Source organism: Cetorhinus maximus, chromosome 5 (assembly GCF_964194155.1).
Source record: "Cetorhinus maximus chromosome 5, sCetMax3.hap1.1, whole genome shotgun sequence".
NCBI lineage: Eukaryota > Metazoa > Chordata > Chondrichthyes > Lamniformes > Cetorhinidae > Cetorhinus > Cetorhinus maximus.
Genome location: NC_135883.1, coordinates 79,540,204 through 79,560,720, shown reverse-complemented (window position 1 = coordinate 79,560,720; position 20,517 = coordinate 79,540,204). Strand labels below are relative to the sequence as shown.

The 20,517-nt window shown below is 42.3% G+C and overlaps 1 protein-coding gene across 3 annotated transcripts in view; it reads right to left on the bottom strand.

The window, feature by feature from the left end:
• Nucleotides 1-18,612, bottom strand: part of med23 (mediator complex subunit 23) — a 100,577-nt gene extending 81,965 nt beyond the window's left edge. For all 3 annotated transcript variants that reach the window (XM_078542086.1, XM_078542087.1, XM_078542088.1), the window contains exons 1-9: nucleotides 18,227-18,612; nucleotides 16,205-16,236; nucleotides 8,905-8,992; nucleotides 8,663-8,787; nucleotides 7,519-7,630; nucleotides 6,465-6,563; nucleotides 5,859-5,960; nucleotides 4,379-4,448; nucleotides 605-717 (exon numbers count right to left, since the gene is read on the bottom strand). In XM_078542086.1, coding sequence (XP_078398212.1) covers nucleotides 605-717; nucleotides 4,379-4,448; nucleotides 5,859-5,960; nucleotides 6,465-6,563; nucleotides 7,519-7,630; nucleotides 8,663-8,787; nucleotides 8,905-8,992; nucleotides 16,205-16,236; nucleotides 18,227-18,367 — 882 coding nt within the window. In that variant the 5' untranslated portion in view covers nucleotides 18,368-18,612. The remainder of the gene's footprint in view (nucleotides 1-604; nucleotides 718-4,378; nucleotides 4,449-5,858; nucleotides 5,961-6,464; nucleotides 6,564-7,518; nucleotides 7,631-8,662; nucleotides 8,788-8,904; nucleotides 8,993-16,204; nucleotides 16,237-18,226) is intronic.
• Between the last annotated feature and the right edge of the window lie 1,905 nt (nucleotides 18,613-20,517).

Genomic DNA, 20,517 nt, shown 5'->3' with positions numbered 1-20,517 from the left:
ATCAATTGATCTGGAGAAAGCTCGCCCTTCTTAGGTCTCGTATCGCTGTCAGAAACCCCATAAAAATGTAAACTTTGTTCAATGAAGCATAACTGGATTTTTAACGGTGAGCTGAGTAACAACTACTGCTGAACAACTAATCTGGCCCTGAAAAATATCTATGGAATATTGTTAAATTTCTCCATTACGAATAATTGCTTTTAAAATAATTGAAGTTATTTCAGCTTCTACTTTAACCCATGTGTATGCCCCAATAATTATTTCATGTTCTGTAAATTTTTTAAAAGTGATTTGATAATTTGTGCTTTTCATTTCTTGGTTTCCTGCCTGAAAATTCTTTATTATTTGGACAGCTTGATGACATCACTACAGCAAGATGCTGGGAATCCCCATTAAACTAGACCATAATCAATTGCACGTCAAGTGGGGTAAAGGTTGTTACATCCCTCAGCGCAGCTTTCTTCGAGACCAGCAGCCTGCACCCTTGCTTCAGGGTTGACTGCAAAATCCATGTTAAGATTTTGAAAATGAGTGAAGTTTCTACTTGTCTAATCATTAAAGATAGGAATAGGGAACCTGAATGCAGTCAGTCGCACAAGTTTACCTTGTCATAAGGCAAGAGTCCTCTCAAAGGAAAACGAAGTGTTGTTGGATCCAGTTTCCAAGAATTGCAGATTGCACCGGAGTTATTCACCACTGGCAAAAGACTGCAACGTCCTAGTCATTGTGTGTGGGGATAAAGAAAGAAAAGCAAGCAAGAGTGCACAAGATTATCGTTTATTTTTACATTATTCGTAACCATATAACTGAATTCCTAGTTTCTGAACAATGAAGCAACATATGGTTAAAATATGAACATGCTCAATTTTCAAATTTAGCTTCCAGTAGTTTAAAAAAAAGTAATCTTAAGTGAGGGCAGCGCATCTCACCAGTATTAAAAAAGCAAATATATGTGTATGTAGATAATCAGCAAGGTGCAAGTAAAATGGTTGTTGGCTGATTTAGTAACAATATTTAACTACAATTTACATTAATATAGCACTTTTAACGTAGAAAAATATTCCAAAGAATTGGTATGACAACAAAAGGATTCTATGCCAAAGAGATTAGAAGTGTAATGAAAAGGGTGTGCTTCAAGCAGAATGGGGTGCAGCAGGGTCAGAAAGGAGGAAAGGGAGATGAAGATGTTGTCAGGATATTCCAGAGTGCAGAATCTAGGCAGTTGAAAGTACTGCCATCAATAATAGGGTAATGCACAAGTGGGCAGAGTAATAGGAATGGAGTATTCGAGTGGGGGTTGGGGGGGGATGGTGGTGGTGGCGGGGAGGAGGGTAGTTACAGAGATAGGGAGCTGTAAATCCATCAAGGAATTTAAACAACAATGAGAATTTTAAATTTGAGGCATGATTGTACATACAACAGTGATTAGACTTAACATGTACTTCATTGGCTATAAAGCACTTTGGGATGCCCTGAGGTTTTGAAAACCACTATATAGATGCAAGTCTTTCTTTCTTTTTAAAAGGCCAGTGAGCACAACTGATGGGTGAATGTGACTTACAGGGGGATAGGAAATAAACAGCTGTTTTTGCTAAATTGGAAGCTCGTGGAGAGTGGAGAATGAGAGGCTGGTCAAAACAGCAGTGGAATAGTCAAATCCCAAGACATGGATAAGTGTTTCAGTGGCAGGTAAGCTGAGGCAGGGGGTGGAAACAACAACATTTCAGACCTCCCCAACAGACACTTTTTGCGATGAACAGCTCAGAACTGGATAACTCAGAATCTCAGTTCAGAGACAATGAGAATACCAAGGTTGCAAATAATGTGGTTCAATGTAAGACGGTGGCAGAGGAAGGAAAGTAGGACATCAAAACGGGAACTAATTACTCCTATCAACTGCGGTTCAATTATTTCCCGTCCACCAACTGCGCATCAACAGAAAACAAAGATCTTGGCCCACGATCTCAAGAGCATTCTAGAAATTAGCATCTAGCTCTCTAAATTCAAACTTCCTCAATTCAAATAATGTAACCATGTTTAAAAAGCCTCAAATTTCCACTTTGCAACATTATGTAAAAAGCTCAAGCTGAATTATTTGGTAACTAAAATTTATTAAGCACAAAAATGATCAATAGGCTACAAATGGAAAGAGATTGGGAGGGAAAGATAATTATAATGAGCAATCTTCTATAACTAAGCCATTATTTCCCAGACTGTCACTGATTTCATCTTCTCTGGCGGGTATCTACATGTCTGGCATTGGCTTACTCTTTCCTGGTACTTCTCCAATTTGCCAGATTTTTGATGCTTCCCTTCCCCTCTGCTATTCCGCTGTAAGTGCTCATCTATTCTTTGTGTCTCAGATACATCTCTTAATCATCTATTTTTTATTATTCATTCATGGTATGTGGCAGCACTGGCTAGGCCAGCATTTATTTTCCATCCTTAATTGCCCTTGACAAGGTGATGGTGAGCTATCTTCTTGAATCACTGCAGTCCATGTGGTGTAGGTACACCCACAGTGTTGTTAGGGAGGGGGTTCCAGGATTTTGACCCAGTGACAGTGAAGGAACGGTGATATATTTTCAAGTCAGTCTCAGCATTGCCTCCTTGCCTCATGCCATTATCACTTCTGTAAATTAATCACCACCTGTCTTCCACCTAATCACAGGCATTTCATTTTCTTTTCTCCACACCCCCTTTTCCCCTGCTCTATTTCTCCTTAAAAGCTGGTCATTTGTAACAGCTCCCAGTTCTGACAAAACATCGACCTGAAATGGTAACTGTACCTTCCTCACTACAAGCAGTGCCTTAACTGCTTAATCTTTGCTGTATTTTCTGTTTTAATTTTTAAGGTCAGTTGATGGATTCAAACCATAGCATTGAGTTGCCAAATGCTGACTAGCAGCAGTTTGGTTTATTTCAGATTTCCAGCATTTATTTTTTAAATGAGTAAAGTTTTGGAAGACTTTGTGAGGGTTGTGAATGAAGAATCACTAGTTGAGAGGGAACTAAATAAACACTAAGAGTAAAATTATTGAAGTATACAGGGAGGCAGTTTCAAAGTAGGTATCTCTCATATGGAGCTTGCACTAAAGAATTGGGCCAACTCTTCTCCTTCTATGCTTAAGCTATGATTCATATAGTGTCTGCCAATTGCTATGTATCATTCCTATATTCAAACAATTATAGCCATCTCTATAAAAAGCTTACTTAAATCAATAACTGAAGTCAAAACATTTACTGTACATTTTATGTAAACACTTAAATGTTTAAGTCATCTACAGAATACCCTGCACAAAGGCCTTTACAAATACTTCTGATATACAGTAAAGGTTCTGATGAAAGGTCATTGACATTGGCCCAGATCTTCCGGTTTCCGGATTGTTGGAGACCAGACATTCAAAAAGGTGTGCATCAAGATCCCGTGGAAGTCCCGAAGCACTGAGCTCTGTAGAATTGCCCAGAAAGTTTAAACTTCTAGTCAGCAATTCCCCAATTCCCTGGGACACTCCGCAAAAGTCTCCAACTCTTAAGTTAGAGTCGGAGACTTTGGACAGTTCCGATTTACTTATTTGGATAGTTACCCAGGAAATGCTAGGCTGAAAAATCCTAGTCTAACTCCTGGACAGCTATGCAACTAACTCTGGACAACCCTCCCGACCCTACTACCCCTCCCGACTACTCCCCGCTATCCAACTTGACTAGCCCCCGAGCCGACTACCTGACACCCTCACCCAGCTGCCGTTTCACCAACTTACCTCACCCACATACCCTCCTGCCACCCTACCCATTCACTCATACACTAACACTGGACACTTAAATTTCCCATACAGCAGCTAGTGCCATAAAAACAGCACATTTTGCCTTCTCCCTCTTACACTAACAGCGCCGTGATGGAATGCTCAAAGGCATGACGTTTCACATTTCTGGAACAGTCGGGCCTGGGAGAGCCAGCAAGAAATGTGGAGCAGCACCGGGTCATGGACAAGTTCGAGCGGAGTGACAATCCGACGATGATTGCCGCTCTGCAGAAGATCCAGGCCATTAACTCTGTTTCTCTCTTAGCTGCTGTATGATCTGCTCAGTATTTCTAGCATTCTCTGTTTTAATTTCATGTTTCCAGCAGCTGCAGTGTTTTGCCTATGTACAGGAAAGATATGTCAGTTTCAAGGTCAATGATTCAAATAACGAAGAGTTCGAAACCCTTAATTATGAGCGTGAATCAAGCACATCATGAGAATCAGGCAGGAACTGATATTCAGTCTTCACTGATTTGAAATTGATGTCACAGGCATTGTAAATAGACATTTAAACTGGTTGTTCCTCTTGAGATTTAATGCATTTATTAGTTCAGAGAGAAAGTTTGCACTCTTACCACAGATAGAGTTTATTCGTGCAGTGGGTCTAAAGCTGTCCACAAAATCAGATGCCAGGTTGCCTAGCAACTGAAAGAAAAACCCCAAAACAAGACAATTTTTAGTGAAGCAGATAAATATGTTGTATCCATTGAAGTTTTCAGGAGTTAAAGTCAGTCTGTAGAAACAGGCAAGCAACCAGATAATTACAAAAAAAAAAATTCAGCTTGCACCCTTGTACAGGATATCTATATTTAGACAAAAATAGAATTACAGAATCTGGTTCACAGAATCTATCTATTTAGTATGTCAGTGACAACTTCTGAAATGAAGTGCACTAATTCAGGTTATTTAATTGCATCTTTAAATTAAAAAGAAATTTCCATCACTTCAATGTCAGCTTTTCATGGAACCCTGCATCATTCACTCCTCTCTTAGCAAGTACTATTGCAGGTATATCCACCTGAGTGATTTAGAGAGTCAGTTAAAGGACAGTCCATCAGGTGGCACAAACAAAGCATGAATAAAGAGGAGCAGATAGCGGTGGCAGAGGAGAAGGAACCTCATGGTTCAAGAATTTAGATATTATAGGGCCGTCATTTAAAAGAAGGATATTTTCTATGATAAATGTGAGGTAGTACATTTTGGTAGAAGAATATGGAGGTCAATTATTACTTGGAAGGTCCAAGTCTTGGTGGGGTAGGGTTACAAAGGGATCTTGAAGCACAAGTACACCAATCATTAAAGTTGAGCCAAAGGTTAGCAAGGCTATAAAAAAATCAAACCAAGCACTTGGCTTCATTTCTAGAAGGGTAGAACTGAAAAGTAGGGAAGTTACATGAAACATGTATCAAACCTTGGTTACATCACACTTAAGGGTACTGTATGCAGTTCTGGTCATCATAATGTAAAAAGGATATATGGAAGAGATGGTGCAAAAAGCTTTAAAAGATGATGCCAGACATGCAAGGATATACATATAAGGAAAGGGTTGACATGCTGGATCTCTTCTCCCTTGAAAAGTGGTTGAGAGGTGACTTAATAGAGGTATTTAAAATTTAAAATTACGAAAGGTTTTGATAGAGTGGATAAAGAGAGAATGCTTCCTCTCGTGGGGAAAAGTAATAACAAGAGACCATCAGTACAAGATAGTCACCAAGAAATCCAATATGGACTTCAGGAGAAACTTCTTTATCCAAAGACTGGTGAGAAAGTGGAACTCGTTATCACAGGGAGTGGATGAAGCAAACAGTACCAGTGCATTTAAGGGGGTGCTAGACAAGCATTTGAGGGAGAAGGGAATAGATGGTTACAATGATAGATTTGGATGAGGAAAGATGGGAGGAGGCTCAAGTGGGGCATAAATGAGGGCATGGACTGGTTATGCTGCGTGCTGTCTATCCTATGTAACATCTATATCTCTTCCTGACAAGAGATGTCGCATGTAGAACATAAAAGTTATCCTCTTTTTTCAGGAAAAGAATAGCAACAGCCTCTTACCCAATGAGATAATTTTCCTTCAGGATAAAGCTTTCTAATCTCAGTAACTGCAAAATATGCTGGCAACAAACAAGCATTTCTGTCTAAGATGTATGCCACAACCTAGAAAGAATAAAGCAGGGGAATATTTATTTAGATGAAATCAAGTTAGAACAAAAAAAACTTTCCTCAGTTTAACAGACAAACTACTGCTTGAAAGAAAATTAGTAATTCTGTTCACTTACAAAATTGTTTTAGTTTGTTAACTAAAAGAATGCATTCCTAATTCTACACATTGGGGAAAATTAGTTGGCCTTGCGCTCCAAGCATGAAGCTCAATTCAAAAAGAGTACAGATTGGAGAGTTGGTGCTACAGCATTGTAGCCACATTCCAGATCCATGATTTAAGCTCAGCTCCTGACGAACAGTGCAGCGTAGATTAATTTATATCTTAATTTATTTTCCGGACTAATAAAAGCAAATATCATTCCGTCCATAAAATTAATGGTATGATGTAAAACATCAAAGGCACAATTCTACTTCTTAAAGGAAATAAAGCATCTGCGCAGGCTCAAGTAACTTTTAATATTAACTTCAAAGGCTGGAAACACTTTAGCAGAAACTTACATCTTTGGCTGTTTGCAATTGTTGAACAACAGCAGAACTGACTGTGTTAGGAATAGTTTGGATCTTCTCTAGAATTGCTTTCAACAGGTCTCTTACGCCCTAAAAGAAAGATTAAATTATACTTTACAGATTAATCAAATATTCCTCAATGCTAATTCAATGCTCCTACAAGTTCCTTCAAAATGACAATAGCTCACTTACAATAACATTGTTTGAAGTTCTAATACAACGGCTTTGAAACACATTATAATTGGTAGTTACCTATAGAATTTGGGGGTGTTATTTCACCCATTCAGGAAAATGAATAATCATACATTTAATCAACAGAAATTGGGTTGGAATTTGCTGCCCACAAAGATCTAATCGCCTCCCCAATGTTTCCCCCCTCCCTTTATTGCTGGCAGCTTAAATCTGGTGCCAGGTCAAGGAAATCAGCAGCAGCTGTGACGTCAGAAAGCAGGTAAGCAGCCAAGCACATTGAAGTATTCACAAACAGCAAAAGCACTTAATTTTCTTCACTTTTAATTTAAATTTTAGATAACAAAGTAAGTGATTATGATAGGATTAAGATAGAAGCTAAATAAGGCTTTAAAAAATTAAAAATATGGAATTTTGGGGAGAAATTTGGCTTTCCACAAATACAAAACTAGCTTTTCAGGGACAGTAAGGCTTTTTAACAGTAATTATGAAGTTAGTACACCATTAAAAATCCAGTTCACCTCACTCAAAAAGGTACAGCGTTTTTATGGATTTTTACTGCAAGTGTATCATAATAAGAGTGGAATTTTCATTAATTCATAGATTCCAGTCTGGGGTTGCAACAAAACTGCATCCTCGGGTGAAGTGTAGAATCACTGACCGCAACTTCTGAATTTCCTCATTATTCCACTTATGTTTTAGTGCAGTAAGTGGAATGATGATGCCGAATGCTGCTGGTTTCCTCATCATTACCACCTTAAAATCTAGACTACTACTAGACAATAGGCAAACCTAATAATTAGAAATTCTCCTGTTATTAACACCAAGTCAAGTTAATCAATTCCTCGAACAGTACCTTGTAGTCAACGCCACCTATTATTTTTCGAATGAGTTTAAACGTTAGAGCCCAAAGCTGCATCCTCTCCCATTCCAGATTTTCAGAGTTAATTAAAGACTCGCAGACCAGTCTGGTAAACAAATACAGAAAAGCATTTTGGAATTTTATATACAAAATGCCACTAACTATAACTTTCACATAGCACAGAACTGTTATTATTGCACAAATGTGAACTAATACACAGATTACAGGATTTGCAGTTTTTGCTTGGATTGATAGTTGAAATGTTACTCAAAATAACAATTTTTAAGAAATCTGATCTCTGACAGGCAGTAAAGTTCACTCTTAAGGATCACTTCGTATATTTGTCAAATAAATGGGTCAAACCTTGTCATCTAACAATATAACATGCTCTATTTCATCCTTGCAGTGCTAAGAAGCAAAAATTCATTTTTAAAGAGGGAAATTAGAAACAATGCCTCGAAGTTAATTTCAAAGATAAAGCACTTACATGCTCTGCATGTTTGCTCAATTCATATACAAAGGGTGCAATGTTGAGAGTAGACATTCCCATTACATTTGAATTTACCTCTCTGGCATTCTTCCTTCTTCACTAATTCACTATTTCTTCAGTGAAATTTGATCTTTCTCATGGGAATGCATTTTTAGATGGTGCACCAGAAGTCAAGTTGCAACTTAAGCAACAAATTGGATATTGGAAAACAGCAGTTGCGCTGCTCAAAATGTTGGTATATCACATAACAGCACAAACCAATCAGTAATGTCAGTATTACAAACTAACAGTCCAATGAGGATTTTTATCAAAATACTCAAGGATTAGGCCATTAGAGGGCTTTAATCTGGGTTATTTCTTATATCATGATTTATTGAATGAAAATGACATCTCCTGGTGCATGAAAGCTCATTGTCAGATAAAAACAAACAAAAAGCCATAGCCAGTGATTGCGTTGGATTTGAAAGGAGTGAAGAAAATGAAAATGGAGATTGAGGAAAGGGAAGCATGTATTATATTCACAGAATGCAATACATGAATGAAATTATATCATTTCCTGTAATATTACATATTTGGCCTTTTCCTACACTTAAATCAGTCATGTTATAAATAGTTTAAAAACAGCTTCCTTTCTTCTTTCAGTTATACCTGGGAGGCAGCAACCCGCTTTCAACTGCCATAGCCAAGCAGTCATACAAAAAGGAAATCCTCTTGGGGTTGTGCTGCCCATGGATGAAGCGAACAATCCACTGCACACACTGTTCATGGGATTCCTAATGTTCAAAAATATATATCAATATATTATTTGCAGAAACTTCTATAGTTTGAAAAAAAAGTTGTCTGGAACTGGAAATAAACTTCAGGCAATCACTGATAAATATGATTCCAACCTGAGGAAGATTTGTCCAGAGTTGTCTGAAAGCTCCAAGGCAGCTAATCAGCTTGGTTTTCTCATCTTCAGCTGTGTCCATAAACATACTGTGAAAGATGTGTTTAAATAAAACAGGAGTTGACTTCAAATGCTCTTAAAGTACATTCATATGCAACACTTCAGGAAAGGATAAAAAAAGTACACACAAGTGTTGGCATTCAAAAATCTATTCCAGTAAGAAAATACATAGTACAAATCTTCAAAATTTAACAGCGCAAGTGCTTAAACATTGCAAAGAAGCAACTGCATATTGCAACGCAATGACTAATTTTTTGAACTTGGAACAAAGAACAAAGAAAAGTACAGCACAGGAACAGGCCCTTCGGCCCTCCAAGCCTGCGCCGATCATATTGCCCATCAACTAAAACATTTTGCATTTCCGGGGTCCGTATCCCTTTATTCCCATCCTATTCATGTATTTGTCAAGCTGCCTCTTAAACACCACTATCGTACCTGCTTCCACCACCTCCTCTGGCAGCGAATTCCAGACACTCACTACCCTCTGCATAAAAAACTTACCCCGCACATCTCCTCTATTGTTTTCTCTTCTCACCTTAAATCTATGTCCCCTAGTAATTGACTCTTCCACCCTGGGAAAAAGCTTCTGACTATCTACTCTGTCCATGCCACTCATAATTTTGTAAACTTCTATCAAGTCGCCCCTCAATCTCCGTCGCTCTAGTGAGAACAATCCGAGTTTCTCCAACCTCTCCTCATAGCTAATAACCTCCAGACCAGGCAGCATCCTGGTAAACCTCCTCTGCACCATCTCCAACGCCTCCATATCCTTCTGGTAATGTGGCGACCAGAATTGCACGCAATATTCCAAGTGTGGCCTAACCAAGGTTCTATACAGCTGCAGCATGACTTCCCAGCTTTTATACACAATACCCCTACCAATGAAGGCAAGCATGCCATATGCCTTCCTGACTACCTTATCCACCTGCGTTGCCACTTTCAGTGACCTGTGGACCTGTACACCCAGATCCTTCTGCCCGTCAATGCACTTAAGGGTTCTGCCATTTACTGTATAATTCCTGCCTGTATTAGACCTTCCAAAATGCATTACCTCGCTTTTGTCCAGATTAAACTCCATCTGCCATTTCTCCGCCCAAGTCTCCAACCGATCTATATCCTGTTGTATCCTTTGACAATCCTCTTCACTATCTGCAACTCCTCCAACCTTAGTGTTGTCTGCAAACTTACTAATTAGCCCAGTTATATTTTCTTCCAAATCATTTATGTATACTACAAACAGCAAAGGTCCCAGCACTGATCCCTAAAGAACTCCACTAGTCACAGCTCTCCATTCAGAAAAGCACCCTTCCACTGCTACCCTCTGTCTTCTATGACCAAGCCAATTCTGTATCCATCTTGCCAGCTCACCTCTGATCCTGTGCGACTTTACCTTCTGTACCAGTCTGCCATGAGGGACCTTGTCAGAGGCCTTACTGAAATCCATGTATGTAACATCCACTGCCCTTCCATCGTCGATCATCTTTGTCACTTCCTCGAAAAACTCGATCAAGTTAGTGAGATACGATCTCCCCTTCACAAAACCATGCTGCCTCTCACTAATACGCCCATTTGCTTCCAAATGGTAGTAAATCCTGTCACGAAAAATCTTCTCCAATAATTTCCCTACCACTGACGTAAGGCTCACCGGCCTGTAATTTCCTGGATTATCCCTGCTATCCTTCTTAAACAATGGAACAACATTGGCCATTCTCCAGTCCTCTGGGACCTCACCCGTTGCCAGTGAGGATACAAAAATTTCTGTCAAGGCCCCAGCAATCTCCTCCCTTGCCTCCCTCAGTACTCTGGCGTAGATCCCATCTGGCCCTGGGGACTTAACCACCTTAATATTCTTCAGGGCGCCTAACACCTCTTTTTTGATCTCAACATGATCCAGGCTATCTACACACTCTTCCCTAGACAAATCAACCGCTAAGTCCTTCTCTTTGGTGAATACTGATGAGAAGTATTCATTTAGTATCAGTTGAGGTTCTTCTCCCCAAAGAATCATTTAAACAGTGAAAAGCAGCAAAAACAAAATTTAGGTAATAGCAGTTAGCATGAATAACAACTTTACATTATATGGCACTTTTCACAAAGCTTTTTACGTCTAATATAGTACAATATGCATCCCAGACATGATAGTTACCTATCTACATTCTTCAAACATTGAACAGATTACACTGTTGGTGCATTGCATTTAAACTTTTTTTTTATTCATTCACGGGATGTGGGGTTTGCTGGCTGGGCCAGCATTTATTGCCCATCCTTAGTTGCCCTTGAGGTGGTGGTGGTGAGCTGCCTTCTTGAACTGCTACAGTCCATGTGGTGTAGGTACACCCACAGTGCTGTTAGGAAGGGAGTTCCAGGATTTTGGCCAAGAAACAACGAAGGAATGGCGATATAATTCCAAGTCAGGGTGGTGAGTGACTTGGAGGGGAACTTCCAGGTGGTGGGTGTTCCCATCTATCTGCTGCCCTTGTCCTTCTAGATGATAGTGGGTTTGGAAGGTGCTGTCGAAGGAGCCTTGGTGAATTCCTGCAGTGCATCTTGTAGATGGTACACACTGCTGCTAATGCGCGGCAGTGGTGGAGGGAGTGAACGTGGTGCCAATTAAGTGGGCTGCTTTGTCCTGGATGGTGTCAAGCTTAAGTGTTGTGGGAGCTGCACTCATCCAGGCAAGTGGGGAGTATTCCATCACACTCCTGACTTGTGCCTTGTAGATGGTGGACAGGCTTTGGGAAGTCAAGAGGCGAGTTACTCGTTGCACGATTCCTAGCCTCTGACCTGCTCTTGTAGCCACAGTATTTATATGGCTAGTCCAGTTCGGTTTCTGGTCAATGGTAACCCCCAGGATGTTGATAGTGGGGGATTCAGTGATGGTAATGCCAATGAACATCAAGGGGCAGTGGTTGGATTCTCTCTTGTTGGAGATGGTCATTGCCTGACACTTGTGTGGCACAAATGTTACTTGCCTCTTGTCAGTCCAAGCATGGATATTGTCCAGGTCTTGCTGGATTTGGACATGGACTACCTCAGTATCTGAAGAGTCCTGAATGGTGCTGAACGTTGTGCAATCATCAGTGATCATCCCCACTTCTGACCTTATGTTGGAGGGAAGGTCATTGATGAAGCAGCTAAAGATGGTTGGGCCGAGGACGCTACCCTGAGGAACTCCTGCAGTGAGGCCCTGGAACGGAGACGACTGACCTCCAACAACCACAACCATCTTCCTTTGTGCTAGGTATGACTCCAACCAGAGACGAGTTTTCTGCCTAAATTCCCACTGACTCTAGTTTTGCTAGGGGTCCTTCATGCTACACTCTGTCAAATGCGCCTGAATATCAAGGGCAGTCACTCTCACCTCACTTCACCTCCAAGTTCAGCTCTTTTGTCCATGTTTGAACCAAAACTGTAATGAGGTCAGGAGCTGAGTGACAGTGACGGAAGTCAAGCTGAGTGTCAAGTTGTTGCTAAGCAAGTGCCACTTGATAGCACTGTTGATGACTCCTTCCATTACTTTACTGATAACTGAGAGTGGACTGATTTTTTTGGATTTGTCCTGCTTTTTGTGTATAGGACATACCTGGGCAACTTTCCACATAGCCAGGTAGATGCCAGTGTTGTAGCTGCACTGGAACAGCTTGGCTAGGGGTGCTGCAAGTTCTGGAGCATAAGACTTCAGTACTATTGCAGGGCCCATAGCCTTTGCAGTATCCAGTGCCTTCAGCCATTTCTTGATATCACTTGGGGTAAATCGAATTGGGTGAAGGCTGACATCTGTGATGCTGGGGACCTCCAGAGGAGGCAGAGATGGATCGTCCACTCAGCACTTCTGGCTGAAGATTGTAGCAAATGCTTCAACCTTATCTTTTGCACTGATGTGCTGGGCTCCTCTATCATTGAGAATGGGGATATTTGTGGAGCCTCCTCCTACAGTGAGTTGTTTAATTGTCCACCACCATTCACGACTGGATGTAGCAGGACAGCAGAGCTTAGATCAGATCCGTTGGTTGTGGGATCACTTCACTCTGTCTATCACTTACTGTTTATACTTATGACTTCACATTAGTCGTGTTATAGCTTCACCAGGCTGACACCTCATTTTTAGGTATGCCTGGCGCTGCTCCTGGCATGCACTCCTGCACTCTTCATTGAACCAGGGTTGATTCCCCTGGCTTGATGGTAATGGTAGAGTGGGGGAAAAGCCAAGCCATGAGGTTAGAGATTGTGCTCGAGTAGTTCTGCTGCTGCTGATGGTCCACAGTGCCTCTTGGATGCCCAGAGTCTTGAGTTGCTAAATTGTTCAAAATCTATCCCACATAGCATGGTGGTAGAGCCACACAACATGATGGAGGGTATCCTTAATGTGAAGGCAGAACTTCATCTCCACAATAACTGTGTGGTGGTCACTCCTACTGATACTGTCTTGGACAGTTGCATCTGCAGCAGGAAGCTTGGTGAGGATGAGGTCAAGTATGTCTTTCCCTCTTGTTGGTTCCCTCACCATTTGTCGCAGACCCAGTCTTGCAGCTATGTCATTTACGACTCGGCCAGCTCGGTCAATCGTGGTGCTACTGAGCTACCCATGGTGACGGACATTGAAGTCCCCCACCCAGAGTACATTCTGTGCCCTTGCCACCCTCAGTGCTTCCTCCAAGTGGTGTTCAACATGGAGGAGCACTGATTCATCTGCTGGAGGGCAATACGTGGTAATCAGCAGGAGGTTTCCTTGCCCAGGTTTGACCTGATGCCATGAGACTTCATGGGGTCCGGAGCCGGTGTTGAAGACTCCCAGGACAACTTCCTCCTGACTGTATATCACATTGCCACCACCTCTGCTGGGTCTGCCCTGCCCGTGGGACAGGACATACCCAGGAATGGTGGTGGTGGTGTCTGGGACATTATCTGTAATGTATGATTCCGTGAGGATGACTGCGTCAGGCTGCTGCTTGACTAGTCTGTGAGACAGCTCTCCCAATTTTGACACTAGCCTCCAGATGTTAGTAAGAAGGATTTTGCAGGGTCAACAGGGCTGAGACTACCGTTGCAGTTTCCGGTGCCCAGGTGGTCTGTCCGGTTTCAGTCCTTTTTTGTGTCTTTGTAGCGGTTTGATACAACTTGCTGGGCCATTTCAGAGGGCATTTAAGAGTCAACCACATTGCTGTGGGTCTGCAGTCACGTGTAGGCCAGACCAGGAAAGGACGACAGATTTCCTTCTCTAAAGGCATTTGTGAACCAGATGGGTTTTTACAACAATCGACAATGGTTTCATGGTCATCAATAGACTTTTAATTCCAGATTTTTATTGAATTCAAGTTCCACCATCTGCCGTGGCAGGATAAAAACCCAGGTCCCCAGAGCAATACCCTGGGTCTCTAGATTTCTAATCCAGTTTTACCAGACATTTGAACACAAATAATAATAACACAGTTTAACATTGAAAACATCCAGTTGGGTCACTAAGTGTGGAACTCAATCACGAGACTAACTACACACTGCAACTAAACGATCACAAAAAAAATCTGACATTTCTTTGAGAGGTTGAGGCACGTAATGATAAGGTAGAGCTGGATGGCATCATCGTGCACCTGAAAGTTGATCTTATATTTGTGGACAATATGAGTAAGGGACATAACGTAATGTGAGCTAAGTTTCATTCCACGTCAGGATGCCAATACAATCATGAACAATAAAGTTGTGATCTGGTAGAACCCTTAACTTCTCTTGTTAGCCATGGTTGGATCACTTTTCCTGCTGGCTTTTTGTACCTTAAAGGAATGTAGATTTGTTGTAAACCATGTATTAATTCTTTAAATGTTCGCCATTGCCTGTCTACCATCATATCTTTAAATGTAGTTCTCCAATCTACCCCAGCCAACCTGCCCTTCATAGTTACCTTGTTTTAGATTAAAGACCCTAATTTTGGATTGAGCTATATAATTTCAAACTTCATGTCACTCTTCCTTGAAGGCTCCTTTACAATGAGATTACTAATTATGCCTTTCTTATTGCACAGTCCTAGATCTAACATAGCTCGTTCTCTGTTTGCTTCCTTAATATACTGTTTGAGAAAATCATTGTGTCTACATTCCAGGAATTTTTTCTACTCAGCATTAGAGCTAATTAGGTTTACCCAGTCTACATGTAGATCGAAGTCCCCCATGATTACCGCATTACCCTTGCTTTATGCACTTCTAATTTCCTGATTTATACTGTGCCCTACGTTACCACCACCCATTTGGTGGCTTATAATCAACTCCTACCAAAGTTTGTTGCCCTTTGCTGTTTCTTAACTCCACCCAAACTGATTCTACATCTTGATCTTCTGATCCAAGATCCTCTCTCGCTAATGTACTGATCCCATCCTTTATTAACAGTGTGACCCCATCTCCTTTTCATTTGTCTTTCCTAAATGTCGAATACCCTTGAACTTTCAGTTCCCAGCCTTGGTCACCATGCAGCCACATCTCCATCAGCTTTGAGTATCCAGAAACCAATACCCAGGTTCAGAGTTGATTACGGGTATGGAATGGTCCCAGAAGGGAAAAGTATGGGCACTGGTGGATGTTGTCTGATGGAATCAAGGAAGAGTAGAGAGCATACTCGGAGCCAACAGCAGTTGATCCTGGAGCCCAATGAAGGTTAACTGTGCTAAACAATCAATCATAGGCATTTCTCAATTAAAAAGTGAAAAAGTGACTTTATAATCCCAATGACACAACAAGTAAACACCATACTGCAAGATTGATCACCCAGAGCAGGATGCTGTAAGATTCAATCCATATCTGTCCTTCAGCCGATTAGTTGATCTTGTCTGGGTTAGAAGTAATGGTGCCACAATTTGTAGCAAAGCCTTGGCTCAGAAAAGAAAGAATTAATTTTCAAAACCTGATCATTGACCAATGCTTCTTGCTGCATATGTGGAGAAGACTGGAGTGAGCACACAAGACAACATAACTACCGCTGATAATCACTGTCCATGCTATGGAGGAGTATATGGGGGAGGGAAGGAGAACAGATATGAAAGATTAAGGAAATATATGTCTAAGCTTAGCTACTTTTAATTTTATTGAGATGTTTATTTCAGGACATTATTTTAGGCCCCATTAATTTGTAATTTGCAGAAAAGAAATTTAAACTTGAGTAGGTGGAGCTGGGGTCTATTTGACGAAGAATTTATCTTTAATAATGGGTTCTAAGTTACAGACTAAAACTGTTAAGAAGTGAAAGTATGTACTCACCCAGCAAAGGCTTCCTCGATTACTTCAGTTTTCTGCAAAATAAAACAGTGTAATGGCCACATGAAATCTAAATGAAAACAATAAATGCTCAGGAAACAATAAAAGGGCGGGAAGGGTTGTGATAGGGGGTGACACAGACAAGGGAAGGAAGAAATAAAGCTAAAGAAAAGCTACTAAACTGTCAGTAAAATGTCATGAAAGTGACATTCAGCCCTCAAAATATTTTTTCATAGTTTCATAAATTCATAAATATTTTCACAATATAATCCAAGGAAAAGATTGAAAATGAATTATTGACACGTTGGTGTCAAATATTGAGTTACACAAAACAGTTAAACTCCAAATCTTACACAATTTCTAAGACAAATGAAAAAGTTGAACATATCCAGTTGTAGGATAGTACACATGTTGTAGGCAAACAATTACATTCCAGTTCCATTGTGCCCATCTCATTGCATGTTTTCTAACATTCAATGTGTAGTTGTATTTTTGTCTGTCGTAGTCGTTTTGCACCTCCGAATGTCCTTGGGTTGATCACTGGTCAAAATTACATCTTCTCAGTAAAAAAATGAAACCAGAATGGAATGAAGGCCAGGCCTGGTAAGGATGGCGAAACCCTTCCCTGAATGACATTAGCGACCACAGTGAACCTGTTCAGTTTTTGCATAGTTTTTGGGGTGACAGCCAAGAAATTGCCAGATCTATTGAATTCAGTTGCACAATTTGTCATGAAGAGATTTGAACACATGCCTGGGTTACTAGACCAGTTCCAAAACCTCTGGGTTACCTTTTTGACTTATTAAGCCTGCGCCATCCCTTAATGCAGCTGAAATAAAATAATTGTCATTTTGCACTTCATTAATTTCCATCTCTCATTCTCTCCTAAAGCTAATAACACTGTTTAATGGTGATAGCTGCCTTCTAGCATTTTACACAAGCGTTCAATATTCATCACTCTGATCATAAGTTAAGAAACAGAGAAAAAGCAGGCCATTCGGCCCCTTGAGTCTGCTCTGCCATGCAGTAAGATCATGCTTAATCTGACTGTGGCCTTAACTCTACTTTCCTGCCTGTCCCCATAACCCATGACTTGCTTGTTGATCAAAAATTTGTCGAACTCAGCTTTGAATACATTCAATGACCTAGCCTCCACTGCTCGCAGGGGTGGAGACTTCCAAAGACTAATGGCCCTCTGGAATGTTAAAACCAATGCATCCAATTTCTCTGCAGCCACTTCTTTTAAGGCGCTAGGATGCAGGCCATCAGGTCAGGGGACTTGCCAGCCTTTAGTCTGAGAACTTTATCTCTAGTGATCATGATTGTTTTAAGTTTCTCCTTCCCTTTTGCTTCTAGATTTTCTACCATTCTTGGTAAGCTTCTTTTTTCTTCTACTGTGAAGACCAATTCAAAATGCTTTATCAAAGCCTCTGCCAATTCCTTGTTTCCATTATTAATCCCCCAGTCTCATCCTCTAAGGGACCAACACTCACTTTAGCTACTTTTTACCTTTACTCGTAGAAGCTTTTAGTGACTGCTTTTATGTTTCTTGCTTCTTTTCTTTCACACTCCAATTTTTCCCTCTATTTTTTAAGTCATCCTTTACTGTTTTAAAACTAAAACTGCAGCTTTAGCTGTGAATCATTTAAAAAACTGTATAAATGTAAAACTCTGAGCATTACTCTCTCTTTACTCCATTTCACATTACTCTAAATCCATCCATCTGAAGGCAATATTTGTGATGCCCATCTCCAGCTTTCTGTGCAGAGGTACTCACCTGTTTCTCTGCACAGCACCAGATTTCTGCCGTCCTCTGTCTCTATATAGTTTTAAATTAGATTCTCCCGATGCAATTTATTCCCCCCTCCCGACTCCTATTACCTCCCTCCCCTCCCCTCCGTCCCTCCCTGCGCCCAGCTCCCCCCTCCTCTGCCCCTTACTCCCTCCTCCTCCTCTGCCCCTTACTCCCTCTCCCTGCACCGTAACTCCCCCCTCACTTTCCGAAACTTTCTATTTCTCACTCACCACCACCTCCTCGAAGATGCTCTGGAGCTGCGTCTCCATGGAAACCGCCATCTCGCGGGCTCGAGCTACTCTCTCCCCTTCAAACCATGGGAGCCGCGAGCAGTTTCCGTTTCCGGTATTAGTCGCCCCGTCTCCCCTCATCTTCCGCTGCGCCCCAACGGCCTCAGCACTTTGGTTCCGGCCTAGTGAGAAGCCCCATTGTCAATGCCGCTGGCTCAAAGTTTCCTTTCTCATGGCTAAGTTTGCGCCTGAATAGAAAACCAACGTTCTGCAAGAAAGCTGCGTCTTCAGTGCTTGCCCCGCACTCTGTTGCTAGTGTCCGGTTCGAAGCAGTGACCGAGCACCGGAGTTTTGCTGCTTGAATGGAGGAAACCTGCTTCATGTGAGCAGGAGTGAACGCCGAGCGCCGGCGCCCTCCAGCGGCACCTGGGGCACTGGCTATCCGGACAGACATGCAATAGCGTCAACATGGAAATGACACCTTGGGCACAGCCCCAGGATTTGATCCAAAATGTATTCATTCCGCCGAGGTCAAGTTACGCTCAAATTTCCTGCACATCTCTTTATAATCCATCCCAATTGTGGACCCATCCCTCTGGATTCTTACCTGCTCTTGATCTTTTCATTAAGAACTGTCAGCATGACATCAGCGGTCTCAATTTCTCTGCTCCTCTCAGTCTCCATCTGAACTTGCCGCACTCCATTCTCTTAGGTCCAACCCAGACTTGTTATCAAACCTGCTGACAAGGGTGGTGCTGTTGTCTGGCGCACTGACCTCTACCTTGCAGAGGCTGAGCGCCAACTCTCAGACACTTCCTCCTACCTCCCCATGGTCCATGACCCCATCACTGAACATCAAGCCATTGTTTCCAAGACTGTCACTGACCTCATTCCTCTGGAGATCTTCCCTCCACAGCTTCCAACCTCATAGTCTCCCAACCCCAGACAGCCCACTTCTACCTCCTCCCCAAAATCCACAAACAGGACTGTCCCAGTAGACCGATCGTGTCGGCCTGCTCCTGCCCCACGGAACTTATTTCTTCCTATCTTGACTCTGTTCTCTCTCCCCTTGTCCGGTCTCTTCCCGCAATTCCTCTGATGCCCAACGTCATATAAACAATTTCCGGTTCACTGGTCCTAACCGCCTCCTCTTCACCATGGACGTCCAATCCCTCTACACCTCCAGCCCCCACCTGGATGGTCTGAGGGCTCTCCGCTTCTTCCATGAACAGAGGCCCGAACAATCCCTATCCACCACCATTCTCCTCTGTCTGGCTGAACTTGTTCTCTCACTGAACAATTTCTCCTTAAACCTGTCTCACTTGCTCCAAATAAAAGGTGTACCTGCATGGGCCCCAGTTATGCCTGTCTCTTTATGGGTTATGTGGAACATTCCTTGTACCAGTCCTACTCAGGACCCCTCCCACAACTCTTTCTTCGGTACATCGATGACTGTTTCGGTGCCGCTTCATGCTCTCGTCTGAACCTGGAAAAAATTATCAATTTTGCTTCCAGTTTCCAGCCCTCCATCACTTTCACATGGTCCATCTCTGACACTTCCCTTCCCTTCCTTGACCTCTCTGTCTCAATTTCTGATTCTAGACTGTCCACCAATATTCATTACAAGCCACCGACTCCCACAGCTACCTCGACTACACCTCCTCACTCCCTGCTTCCTGTAAGGACTCCATTCCATTCTCTCAGTTCCTTCGCCTCTGTCACATCTGTTCCGATGATGCCACTTTCCAAAACGGCACTTCTGACACCTCTTCCTTCTTCCTTAACAGAGGTTTCCCACTCACGGTGGTTGACAGGGCCCTCGATCGTGTCCAACCCATCTCCCGCGCCTCTGCCCTCACACCTTCCTCTCCCTCTCAGAACCATGATAGCGTTGTCCTCCCTTGTCCTCACTTTTCACCCCACCAGCCTCCGCACTCAAAGGATCATCCACCGCCATTTCCGCCAACCCCAGCATGATGCCACCACCAAACACATCTTCCCCTCAATTCCGCCCCCCCCCCCCGGCTGTCGGCATTCCGTAGGGACCGTTCCCACCGGGACTCCCTGGTCCACTCCTCCATCAACCTCAACACCTCATTCCCCCTCCCACGGCACCTTCCCCATGCAATCACAGAAGGCTCAACACCTTCCCCTTTACCTCCTCCCTCCTCACTTTCCAAGGACCCAAACACTCCTTTCAGGTGAAGCAGCGCTTCACTTGCACTTCCTTCAATTTGGTCTACTACATTCGCTGCTCCCAATGCGGTCTCCTCTACATTGGAGAGACCAAA